At 36.3% G+C, this 13,032-nt stretch overlaps 4 protein-coding genes and 1 long non-coding RNA gene across 6 annotated transcripts in view; 2 read left to right on the forward strand and 3 right to left on the reverse strand.

Moving 5' to 3' along the window:
• The window catches only part of LOC134797578 (uncharacterized), a 407,161-nt gene that overhangs the window by 42,618 nt on the left and 351,511 nt on the right, over positions 1-13,032 (reverse strand). The gene's annotated exons all lie outside the window — the stretch shown is intronic.
• On the forward strand, positions 1,595-3,698 carry LOC134797488 (small ribosomal subunit protein RACK1). Its single transcript, XM_063769727.1, has 5 exons — positions 1,595-1,773; positions 2,054-2,262; positions 2,513-2,719; positions 2,989-3,240; positions 3,457-3,698. Exons 1-5 carry the CDS (start codon positions 1,665-1,667, stop codon positions 3,628-3,630), a joined length of 951 nt encoding a protein of 316 aa, XP_063625797.1. The 5' UTR covers positions 1,595-1,664; the 3' UTR covers positions 3,631-3,698.
• On the reverse strand, positions 3,742-5,378 carry LOC134797486 (diphosphomevalonate decarboxylase). The gene has a single exon (XM_063769724.1). The coding sequence runs from the start codon at positions 5,115-5,117 to the stop codon at positions 3,957-3,959; it is 1,161 nt and encodes a 386-aa protein (XP_063625794.1). The 5' UTR covers positions 5,118-5,378; the 3' UTR covers positions 3,742-3,956.
• LOC134797487 (speckle-type POZ protein-like) lies at positions 5,497-6,972 on the reverse strand. Of its 2 annotated transcripts, none has more exons than XM_063769725.1 (2): positions 6,794-6,972; positions 5,497-6,697 (listed from the first exon to the last, which is right to left on the reverse strand). In XM_063769725.1, the coding sequence occupies exons 1-2, from the start codon at positions 6,878-6,880 to the stop codon at positions 5,702-5,704; spliced, it is 1,083 nt and encodes a 360-aa protein (XP_063625795.1). In that variant the 5' UTR covers positions 6,881-6,972; the 3' UTR covers positions 5,497-5,701. The 2 variants fall into 2 exon arrangements, with proteins under 2 accessions (XP_063625795.1, XP_063625796.1); XM_063769726.1 differs by having other exon boundaries at positions 5,497-6,694; positions 6,794-6,971.
• LOC134797523 (actin-binding protein WASF3) overlaps positions 9,355-13,032 on the forward strand; it is a 39,653-nt gene continuing 35,975 nt past the window's right edge. The window contains exon 1 of the mRNA XM_063769785.1: positions 9,355-9,593. The gene's annotated coding sequence lies outside the window, so the exon portion shown is untranslated. The remainder of the gene's footprint in view (positions 9,594-13,032) is intronic.

The following is a 13,032-nucleotide window of genomic DNA, read 5'->3' on the forward strand; positions in this document are numbered from 1 at the left end:
TTAATACTATACTTGGTCAAGCAGATCTTGTCAGTAGAAAAAGGCGGCAAATTTGAAAAATGTAGGCGCGAAGGGATATCGTCTCATAGAAAATTTGAATTTCGCGCCTTTTTTTACTGTCAAGATTTGCTTGACCATCTATATTATTAAGCGTCATTGTAATTTTTTTATCAAGTTAATATACATACTTTTAAGTTTTAAGTAAACGTAAAAACATTATATAGGTCGTGTTGTATATTATGAATTACCAATAATAAACTGTAAAGTACATTTACCAAGAAATATTTACTTAAGGACTTCAAAAAACTTGTAACAATGTTTATCTTCTGCAATATGTATCAAACAAAAGCTATCTTAATATTTGCTATAATTTTAATATTCACTTTAATTAACGACTATTGCCTCCATTATTTATTTGCATAAAAACAGTAATGTATATTTATGGTTCCTGTTGGATATTTTTACGCTTTATTTTTTTTAATCGTTATAGACAAACCAAATAGCCAGTTTAGACTCTCGGCTCGCGGCTCGTCTCGCGGCGCGTCTCGTGGCTCGCCTCGAGTGGCCTTGAGCGCATGAGCCCGTCGAGCTAATGATTACACTCTCGCCGCGTGGCCCGTCTCGAGGTTCGTCTCATGGCTCGTAAGCTCGTCGAGCTAATATATTTTAAACACTAACGGCACGGCATAGGGTTTATAATCGAATGACAAGTCGAACGCGAGTGTGAACGCAAGCGCGCGTCCCGCGCGAGCCCCTTTGACTCGTGCCCAAAAAACCGCTCCTCCACGCGAGCCAGGCGAGCGCGAGCCGAGCCGCGAGACGAGTCACGAGCCAAAAGCCTCCTCCACACTCGGGCGCGAATCGCGGCGCGAAGCCGCGAACGCGAGTGTGGAGTCGATTTTCGCAGACAGCGAACTCGACTCCACACTCGCGTTCGCGGCTTCGCCCGCGATTCACGCGCATAGTCTGGAGGGGGCTTACCGTTCACACTCGCGTCTCGTGGCGCGGCTCGCGGCTCGTCTCGTGGCTCGTGCGAGAGTCTAAACCGACTAAAACATTTACAAAAAATATATTTGAAAGCTGGTAGAAAGTTGGCATATTTTTATTTCAATATTCTGTTCTAAGACCATGTTTATATTATAATAATAAAACTAAATATAAAATAAAATAAAACATATCCCAGCCACCCATAGATCTAGTATTACATAGATGAGCTATACGAGTGCCTCCGTGAGGGACAAAACATACGCAAAGCGACAATATTAAAAACACGTTTTAACATTCCTGACAACATACCAAAAACAATCTACGTAATTCGGTCGGGTTATTTGTTGCCCACCATAAACCATACTAAAATTTTGGTGGGGAACAAACAAAAAGTGAGACTATGACAAGGACAAACAATAATACCGCTTTCTCTGCTACTCCTACAGAAATTTCCATAAGTGCATCTCGTTCGGTCGTTTGGCCCCTCCCCCGTGTCATCTCTATGTTATTGTACCTCTATGCAGCAACCATAAGCCATAACCATAAAGCAGCAATCAAATTTATTTACATTATCTGTGGCGAGTCCTATTGGCACAATCTGTGGCAATATGTCTTTTTCTTTTCGGTAGCGTTGCTGAGTGTCGTTGTCCGGTGCTCAGCCGTGAAAAAATATTAAAATGACTGAAACATTGAAGCATAGAGGCAACCTCGTTGGCCACAATGGGTGGGTTACGCAAATTGCGACGAACCCTAAATACCCTGATATGATCCTGTCTTCTTCTCGAGGTAAGGTTTTCATCACTTATAGTGATATACTTAACCTAAATTGATATCTACATCCATGTTCATCTATCTTACCCTAGCACATATAAGTTGACTATGTATTTTATTTGCTGTATAAAGCTAATATTTCGATGAATCCATTTATATTTCTTTCGTAAATGATGACAAAAACCTTTGCCACGCGAGTCCTGAGCGGCAAGCGGATATGGGACTGATGTTAGTTTCTCTACAACTAACGTATGGTGCGACCTTAACAATCGATTAATCTTTATTTGCTTTTCAGACAAGACCCTCATCGTATGGAAGCTGACCAGAGATGAGACCAACTACGGTCTGCCACAGAAGCGCCTGTACGGTCACTCCCACTTCATCTCGGACGTCGTGCTCTCGAGCGACGGCAACTACGCCCTGTCCGGATCTTGGGACAAGACCCTCCGCCTGTGGGATCTTGCTGCCGGCAAGACCACCCGTCGTTTCGAAGACCATACTAAGGTGTGATAAAATGTTAAAACAGTTGTGTTAAAAGGTTTTAGTGTTAAGAGCCGATGCGCGGCAGAAGACAAAAGTTTGCGCCTATGCGAGGCAGAAGATTCGACGTCGCATTTGTGTCTTAGCGAGACAGAAGAATTATAAGCTATTACGCTGATATCCATTGTCAGTAAGTAGTAGTTTGTAAGGCCACATTCCAATATACATTGTCTTTTTCATACAAGCTGAAACTAACCTAACTTTTTTATCACAGGATGTCCTCTCAGTGGCTTTCTCCGTTGACAACAGACAGATTGTCTCTGGCTCCCGAGACAAGACCATCAAGCTGTGGAACACCCTCGCCGAGTGCAAGTACACAATCCAGGATGATGGCCACAGCGACTGGGTTTCGTGCGTGCGTTTCTCCCCGAACCATGCTAACCCCATCATTGTGTCTGCTGGATGGGACCGCACTGTCAAGGTAATTCAACTGGAATATTACACACTTACTCATTTAAGCCATAACCTAATGCCTATTTTCTACTTAGTCATGTCTTATAGGTATCTAAATTTCTTCAGGTGTTCTAATCTGTCAATTATGTATATGACAGCAATACATTGATGTACAAATAAAATTATTGTGCATAATCTGTGTCAGGAACCTACAGATCAGATACCATTACTTACCATCACTTTAGTGAAATCTAGTAATGGTAAAAATAAATATTTTATTTCCTTTTTGTCTATTAGGTCTGGCACCTTACCAACTGCAAGCTGAAGATCAACCATCTTGGCCACTCTGGCTACCTGAACACGGTGACCGTCTCCCCTGATGGTTCCCTCTGCGCCTCTGGTGGCAAGGACATGAAGGCCATGCTTTGGGACCTGAATGATGGCAAGCACTTGCACACCCTGGACCACAATGACATCATCACAGCCCTCTGCTTCTCGCCCAACAGATACTGGCTCTGTGCTGCTTATGGACCTTCCATCAAGATCTGGGTATGTATTATGACTACATTTATTGTTGTCTGAAGTCCCTCAGATTTTTTTTCTTCTGAGAACTACTTGACCAATTGAAGATTTTATTAATCTGTACTGCAGTTAGAAGTTTGGTATCTAGTGTCAGTAATGTAAATACTTATTCCATTTTACATATTGAGATAATTTATTATGTATGAATGTTTCATAACTAATTCGGCTGTTTTTTTTGTTTAGGATCTGGAAAGCAAGGAGATGGTTGAGGAACTCCGCCCTGATGTGATCAACCCCACCAAGGCCGACCCGCCCCAGTGCCTCTCCCTCGCGTGGTCCACCGACGGTCAAACCCTCTTTGCTGGATACTCTGACAACATCATCCGAGTATGGCAGGTGTCAGTCTCCGCCAGATAAAGTGGTTTCATTTATTTTATACCTCTATATTCCAATATGAATGTCTAAAAATAAATGAAAGGACTGACTACATTTGTTTTCATTATCATCCTTATCTAAAAAAGATGTAGCTTTGAGATAGTAATTTATTCTGAACCATTCCATTGTAATGTAATATCATATTTAACATTTCAAATATATGCTCTCTCAAACTCATTTGTAGTTACACAATATAAAATTGTAAATATAATTTTAGTGTATTCTTAAGTTAGAAGTTAATATAATTTATTTCATAAAATACCCATTCATCCACTTATTTCTACCCCACACATTAGCCACACCAACATTTAGAGAGGAAGACCATTTTGATCTAACAAATGTGAGCCATCAGTAACTTCTGCTGGCCCCTCTCCAACTTTAGTATGAATAATATATTTTAACAAATCCACAGATTCTGGTTCCAATCCAAACTTATTCAGAAAATCTTGACTTAGCTCATGCTGTTTAGAATTGAGACCAGTTACAAAATTATCTGGTGATGAAGAAGGAAAAACATATTTTATAAGAGAAATTATTTTTGGCACCTGTTCCTCTAGGAGGTACAAACAAGCATTTGGGCCTGCATCAAAAGTATAAGCAACTTTCACTTCACCACAGACCTCATTATACTTGTGAATCACTTCAACTATCTTGTGGGACACTTCCGTCATGTATACAAAAGGTGGGTAAGAGTCCAGACAGACTGCATGAAATTGGTTACTATCTTTCATAGATATTTCAGCAAACTTTGGAAAGTTCTTTTCCTTTATAGCCTGAATAATACTGGTGGTTCTCTGTGGCACACAATAGTCAATCCGGTGTTTGAGAAGTTCAGAGGTTTCAGCCGTTATCTTCATGCCCTTTGTTGAACTAGTTTTCTTTGCACTGTCACCAACCACTAGTATAAGAGCTCGCATTTCAGGCCAGTGAGAGGCTTCTGCAATTTGAGTTGCGATGGAATCTTTGCCAGTGGGGTCCGTTCCTGCATGCCACTGAACAAAACCGCCATAAACACTTCTACAAGCACTGCCAGAACCCAACCTTGCGACGCAGCTAACATCAGATTTCACATTATAAAGTTTTGCTAATGCAGTTACTAGGCACGCATACCCAGCTGCAGAGGATGCGAGGCCGGCCGCCGTCGGGAAATTGTTAACAGAGCACACATGAACTTTCCATTTTAGAAATTCTTCATCCACACTTTTCTCCTTAGCGGCTATAGCTTTTATTCCTTCGAGGCAATTTACTAGCCGCTTATTTGTAAAAGATTCCTTCTTGCCGTTGAGCCATATCTCGTCGCTGGTAAGTTGTGGGCCGGTAAACACAGATGTTTTGGCACACATAACACTTGTGTCCAAAGTAGCACTAACGGAATCATTTAACGGTAATATCAATTCCTCGTCGCGTTTTCCCCAATATTTAATCACTGCGATATTTACGGGAGCAATAACAGTTTTTATATTACTCATTATGCTGTAATAATGGAGATTTATTTGAGAACTTTAAAATCGTTCAATATTATTTTTTAAATACGTCTGACCTGGCGCGGAAATCGAGGCAATGAGAAGCGAATTGAAAAGTAATCAACCAACCAACGAAGGCAAGGCTACTTTTGACGTTTGAGTTTGACGTGTGTTTTGAGGCTGTTTGAGTGCGTAACTAAAACGCTGACTGTAATGAGTTTTTGTAATTTATATGAATATTTTGTAGGTAGAATTTTTTCAAAAATTCAACTTGTACAGTTATTTATACGTATAAACCATAAAACAGATAAATAACATTATTAGTAATCTATAATACTGGTATTATTTTCCTTCTCATCCTAAATTATTTCATGAATAATTGTAATTCTGAATATCCTTTTACACTTTATTTAAGGCCCAATTTACACATTGATTAGTATTAAGTGCAGGTACATACAAGTGTAAATCAAATACTATAATTTAGTAGGTATACATCACACTGCTGAAAAGATAACTTATCAAACTATATTAATGTTGCTTACACTATAATAATCACAGCTTAAAAAATATTAACATGGTTACAAATAAATTCAGTTCACTGCAAAGGCACACGCCTTACAGAGCTCCCCCATCAAACTCACATTTTTAATCTCTTTGAAAGTGCTAGTTTGAAGTGCAGATGGATTCTTCTTGATGAACTTTAGTGCTGCCATTTTCAAATCTTCAGAGTTAGACATATCCGCAACAATGAGTACCTCTAAGACATTATCTACAGTCAGTTGTTGAGCTAAAGCATGCTCAGATAATTCTCGCAGACCTTTAAGATCATATTTGTCTGCGTACATCAGCAAATTAAACCAATTGCTATTCTCCAAATCTGACACAGTGCCTGTGTAGATAAATTCTAAGATGCATTGCAGGTCCTCCTTTGTTACATCTAAAGTTACAAAGTTGTTCTGACTTTCGGCTGTATCCTCTTTCAGCATAGCTTTGAATACTTCACTATGCGCCACTAACATTGCTTTGTGAACTTTAAATGTTTCTCCATCCAATGATGTTATTGTAAAATCACAGCCAATTGATTCTGAGAGGAGTGCTCCAAAATCGTGACTAGCTTTCACATCATCAATTATTTCTTGATTGATCCCTTTCCCTTCTAAGTAAGACATTGCAATGTACAATCTCTTATCTGTAAGCAATTCAACATCTTGCTCTGAGAAACTGTAAGTGGTTACATAGTTCACGGATCCTTCTGGTGAATTGTCAAACCTGTGTTCTTTGGAGATTGATGAAAGAAATGCCTTGCCATTTTTTCGGTCCAGTTTCAAGTCATTGCCTTCATTAACTTTGATTTTGAATGACCCTTCATGGGTATTACCAACAAATAAATGCAGTAGGAATATTGTGCCGACATTTTCCACTTTTACCGTGAACGTATATTCAAGCACGTCGTTGATATATGTATTACCGACCTCGTAAAAGTTTGGACGGTTCAATTTTTCGTAGATTTTGTCAAGGGACAGCCATCTCGCGTTCCGGGTCTGACAGGTTCGGTTACGCCAGCAAACAACATCGGCATCCTCCTGCTGGATAACACAAACGTTTAATAAACTTATTGCATAAGGATATATTTATTATGATATGATTCATCTTGGGATTACCCGACAGTCAGAACATATTACCGTAATATCCATGGTATCTTCGTCCATATTTTCGACCGTGTTTTTCTTATTGGCCTTGGAAGTAGAGGAACTAGTGGATGTATTCATTATCTTTAAAGTAATCCGAGAAAACCAGTTTGATAAAAAATCTACTAGATAGATCGCAATACAGAACAACAACACAACATGTCGGTCGGTCAATCGTCAATATCGTCAATCAAACGTAGGAACGTAAAACGTCATTCACCCGACCGCACAAATACTAGAACTCGATTACTTCAAATGGTAGCAACCATTCTAAATATTTCACATTTTATCAAAACACTAATTTCTTATTTCAAGTTTACTAATTAATACCATAATTAAATCATGTAAGGGTACGAAGTATTAGTTATGATAACAGAAATCACCATATGTGACGTTCCACGGGAAAAGGTACCTTATGAGGGTTTCTAGTTTCGGAGATATTAAATGTTTTGTAAAGAGGTGAAAAAATGCTCAATTTTTTTTTATTGTGTGATCTGAAACCTTAATGCGTAACGTTTGTTTACCTGTTTTTATTTTTGTTATAAGTTAGTTATAAGCCTAGTAATGTCGTCTCAGAGTTTAGTAGAAAAGGTACCTTATGGAAAAAAGATTGAAAATTCCCAAAAAAACTAGTCAATACGGGAAAAGAAGTTTGGTAGAGAACTGTATTAGCATTCTGCAAAACTAATTTGATAATTTCAGTTCTGGTTGGGGCGCCTCGCAAATATTATAACCGTACATAGACCGACATCACAAATCCAAGTAGACTGCTATTATACCAAAGTTACTCTCGTCAAGTCTTTCTTAACTAGAATAATCTTCATTTGGTTTGGTCGCATGCAGTAAATCAGCCATTGGTTTGCTGAAAAATGCCAATACCCGACGCATTACCTTATGGAATATCTGAGGTCATTGAACCTCAATGCCGCTTATCTTCAATAGCAACCGAAATATATTATTGATAAGAAATAGACGATTTATACCATCTTAACCCCAAAATATTATTAGTTTATCCTAACTGTTCCATCATCATCATGCCTCATCATGTAACTTGACCACAAGGTACCTTTTCATTACATACAAATTATTGGTCTTTTTTAAGATTATTATGACGAAGAACTAATTAAATTGGGGGCAGTTTAATGTAAATTAATATTTTCTATTCATAAAAGATAAACTATAATATGATTGATATTTTGTAGTGATGTATTATTAGATTTATTTCCATAAGGTACCTTTTCGTAAATGTATGGAGCAAATACTGTTATTGTTATGTAAGTTTAAAGTGGCATAAGGGGTTAAATATAGTATTTAGTTGGGGTTTTAGGATTTATTTCATTTGAATGACAGAATTTCTTTCATATGTGCTCAGAAAAATTGATTGTGTGTCACATTAAAAGTAAAAATATTCAATTTTGTGATTTTATATGAAAAAGTCAGAAAATACATTTTCACCTCTAAATCGGTATTGTTTTTTGCTTAAACTGTCTGTCAGTGTCGTTTTCTAATAGATAAAATTTAAATCTTGAGAGCTCATTGCAATCAATCGTGAAAATGAAATAAAACTTTATTTTCAAGAGATTGGTTAGTATACACATAAATCAGTCGATATCAAAAGTTTCTATTTGCATTACAGAACAAGTCGCAATATTTTTTTAATCTCAGATATATAAGGCATTATTATTTGTAGTCAACTATGTAACTTACTTCAGGAACATAGTTTTTTAGGCGGCTAAACTTAAAACTTCTCTATCGTAAAGTTGCTCATTTCACAACATTATTTTCAAAAAATCATATCTCTGTAACTACGCAACCTAGAAGGTTGATCTTTTGTGTTATCGATAGGTTATTTATTGTAGATTACTGGGGTATGCATAACTCCATACCCGCCATAAGGTACCTTTGACCGTGGGACGTCACATATGATATTGTACTCCGGGGTAGATTTGTAAAGTTTATGAACGTTCGTCCGATCCGGTCCATTCAGTTCCATTTGTATGTTGACAGTTAACAACTATATTTTTCTATTTTTTACAATTTTCAACGATTACTTTCATTTTTCACTTTTTCATTTAGAGTTTCCAAGCAATATAATATATTTAAACATATTTGCAAAAGAAAGTACATATTATGCAAAAACGAATCTATTGAACAGCTATAGTTCTAATGCAAAATTTCAATGTATCAGATGTATTATAATATGTAATCCTAATAAGCCCAATTTATAAAAGAAAACATAAAGTAGATTTTATATTTACTTTTACCCACTCCTTGCAAAGTAGACCAGTAAGTAAATAGTTTATTTTAGTTAAAATAAACCTTAAGGGCAGCTCAAAACAAAAAAGTTTTGTATAAGAGAGGGGATTGCACATGTCATTGAGAGAAAGGCAAAATATTAGACCATCTGATGTTGTGTAGTGTGGTCTTCGTCGTGTAACTCTAATTTACATAATTCAAATGACTTAAAAATATTTGTTTAAAATCAAAATGTAAATTAAAACCCGCAAGTGCTTTTTTTGGATTTTTTAAAATGTCAGCCATGTCGGCAATGTCAGCTGCGCCGGTGGCAGGTTTTGGAACTACATAATTTTTTTTTAATTCGACGCTGCCATTTTCGTTTTGTGGCACGGCTAGGCGGCGGTTTTAGCGTAAAAAATTGTTGAAATAGCTGGCATTTATACAAAAAGTGTTTAGATCATTGTGTTTTGTGTTTGTTTGGCGGTGGATACTTGGAGCGCGAGAGACTTTTGCGCAAATTGCGCCAAGTAATTATTGACTTCCTCGAGTGTGAAGGGTGAGTACTTCCTTCAATATTCCAAGCCTTATAAGATATTTTTGCATCTTCGGCTTAGTTACTTGATTCGGCTGGTACGGATATTCTTTAATCACGGATACTGAACGGTCCTGTTACGTGGCCGTAGCCTTTATTATTGAGCGAATTAAGTTCTCGGCAAAATGGGCGTTATGATGTGTGTAGGTTTATCATCGCTAAATTGTCACCACGCCTTTAGACGATGTATTCATTAATTTAGTCATTCTTTATCTTCAAGTCATTTAGTATAAGATCGTGAATTGCGAGTATGGCACACTTATTATTCTTAGTGTATGTCTATAATAGTAATTTTAGCACTGTATACAATTCAGAGAATTGTTTCTGTGTCAATTGTTTCTGCGTAGTTTAACGTAAACAATAACAAAATAAATGCACATTAGATTCTAAAGTTCCATTGGATTGTGTCGAAGTGGATATAATTTATTTGACCAATATTATGTTGCTAACTTACCAGGTAAGCAGACCCTGGGAGGGCTCCTTGTTTATATTACAAAAGCCAATAATTCTAAAAATCTCATTAGGCAAGTGTCAATAGACTACTTAACATCACACTATTATTATGTGTCCTATGATATCACTTAATATTGTATTAGTATTCCTTAGTATCATTAGTATATTTTCATTAGAAGTATTAGAACACACCGTTTTGTGCCTGCAATATGGCCACTTGGTTAAGTTTCCTCTTAAAATTTGGTTTAAGAGGAAACTTAACTTTATTAATTTTAATAATTTTAAATTTTGAGATGTGGCCATATAGCAGGCAGGCAGTGACATACAGAAATTAATCTGCTTACTTGTTTTCCATCTAAATTACAATTATTATTATTACTTAACATAGTGGGTTAAGCAACTCTTTTGCTGTTTTGATTACAAAACAGAAAAAAAAGTATATATTTATTCAGCTTTCTACATTCAGTTTAATATCGAATATTTTTTAGTTTCTGCAACAACTGGAAAATTACTGAAGCAGACCTCTTTCAGAGCCGTAAATTTAAAAATGTAATAATATTGTTTTGGTTTTGATGAAATTATATTGGCATACAAACTGATGTATTACTCGGCGGCAATTACTAAATAAGTTGATCAAAGATCAATAATCATAATAAATCAAAAATAAAAAATAGTTTAGCAGGACAACAATAAAATGTTTCAATTTGTATAAGATTATACCAATGTATCATATCCTGCTTTATCATGCAAGAGGAAGTTGCTGTTGAGTGGATTTGCCACTTTATCCATCTGCTATAATACATTTTTACAAAAGTTCAAGGTCATAATGTTATGGAAAACAGAATACATAATTATAAACTTAATGTAATGTACAGTAAAGTACGGCCTGCAATAAAAGTTTGTACTAAAAATTATTAAGTTCATGCTTAAATATTTTACTGCAGGATATTAGATCATTTGCATGTTTTAGTAACAGAATGAATAAAAGAATGCTACTCAGTCAAAGAGAATTTGAAATAGAGAGTTACTGTCATGGTAAATTATGTAGCTACAGTGATTTACTGCCATCTTTTGACAGAAGATTAAAACTGTTAGAACACCATTTGACTTTGATCATTATTCTTTCACTGATATATGTTAACTTGTTAAATATTAATATTAACACCATCTACTCAAGAGTAGGCTGAAGGTTATGGCACCATCGCTCGAAAAGATTGCACCATACCTTTGGCCTAGTGGTCTGGAGTGTAGTAGTGATTTTGAAGTATTAACTAGTGATGTACCGACTATTGATTTGGCCGACTAGCCGACTAATCGGCGCTCGAATGGCCGATTAGTCGGCCGACTAGTCGGCTAGTCGGCCAGATCATTAGTATCGTATAAATTCAGGTGAAAAACAATAGTTTTGCTCCTTTGGTTGCGCTATTCATCATAATTTAGCTTGGCTAAAAGGTGTTCTCTACAGGTTCAAAGACCTATCACAAGAATCCTCGTTCAATTTCTGTCTTTAGTTCTTTTATTTTACGATCCTGAGCAGACCGTCAGTACAGCTTGTAGGAGGTATTTCCAAGGCTCTCTTTCCCGTACGTAGTCGCCAGTTAAGAACTTATCCCCTGTGGTCAGAGTCTTTACGAGCAACTTGCCCTGACTAAGTCTCTAAATTTCGCATTAACATTAATAGTTCCTCATGTCTCCACCATAAAAAAAAAAAGACAAATACTGAATAATAATAAAAAATATAACTATCGAACTTGCACATGAAATTACACGAGAATCAGTTGAGATCGATCTGTAGAGAAAAACACCAGCCCACCAACATACGATAACGATCAAACGGTCCATTATATGAACAAAAGTTTTCGTTTGCACCCTGAATAGGTATTTTAGTAAAATAAACATAAAACATATGGTAAATATTGACTGTTGATTTCTTTTTTTTCTGTTTTTCTTTCACTAATAAAGTGCCGACTAATCGGCCATTTTTGCCGACTAATCGCCGACTACAAATGTGGCCGGATAGTCGGCTTTCCCGACTAGTCGGCGACTAGTCGGTACATCCCTAGTATTAACTCTTTTAAATGTTCATTGTTTAAATACTATTAGTGACACACTTTTTAATATGTAAATATAAATGAAAGTTGCATCTTACATAAAATTTAGATTTGCAAATTTAATCTGATTCTAATAGTTGTCACTTTTTCTCTCATTTAAATTTCACACTTGTTATGCATTATGTAATATATCACTTAATCAAAAACTCATCTTATTAGTCTTATTACAGATTACAGACATGCATAAATTATCATTTGACCCGAAAGCTCATAAGTACACTGTTTTGTAACCATTCATGTATGTTACCCATGCATTTTAGAGGAAGATGTAAATAAAGAAATACTTGTATATTGTGATTGCTGCCTTAAAAAAACACTTAGATTGATTATAGTATAAATTATCTCAGATGATTTTTTCGGGTTTGGGTGCTAATCCGTTAAACAAAAGCCTTTGTTTCTTTTAAGAGCGCTCTTCGGCACGTGCCAAAGCAACCATGTCGTTTAAAAAGCAACTATCGTTATAGTATTAAGGTTCAAATTCATGTGACAGCTCGTTCAGAGAACAATCATGGTGGTCTTATTTTTGGAGATAACAAAACATGTTATCTCCGTTATGGGCTGTTTCATGAATTTGAACCATATAAATAGAATAGTAAGTTTGCTTTTTAAACGGGCTTGTTCCCGTTACTTATGTCGGGGCTATTAGCAGTAAGTAGTGTAAACACTGCATAAAGGAAACAATACCTTTTGTTTAACAGATTAGGGTCCAAGCCCGAAAAAATCACCTGAGATAATTCATACTATAAGTACAGACATAAACCCAAATTTCAGTATATTATCAGGTTATCACTGTTAAATAATACTTAGGGTATCCTGAAAATTCCTGGAATGGCCACTTA

Source organism: Cydia splendana, chromosome 15 (genome assembly GCF_910591565.1).
Source record: "Cydia splendana chromosome 15, ilCydSple1.2, whole genome shotgun sequence".
Lineage (NCBI taxonomy): Eukaryota > Metazoa > Arthropoda > Insecta > Lepidoptera > Tortricidae > Cydia > Cydia splendana.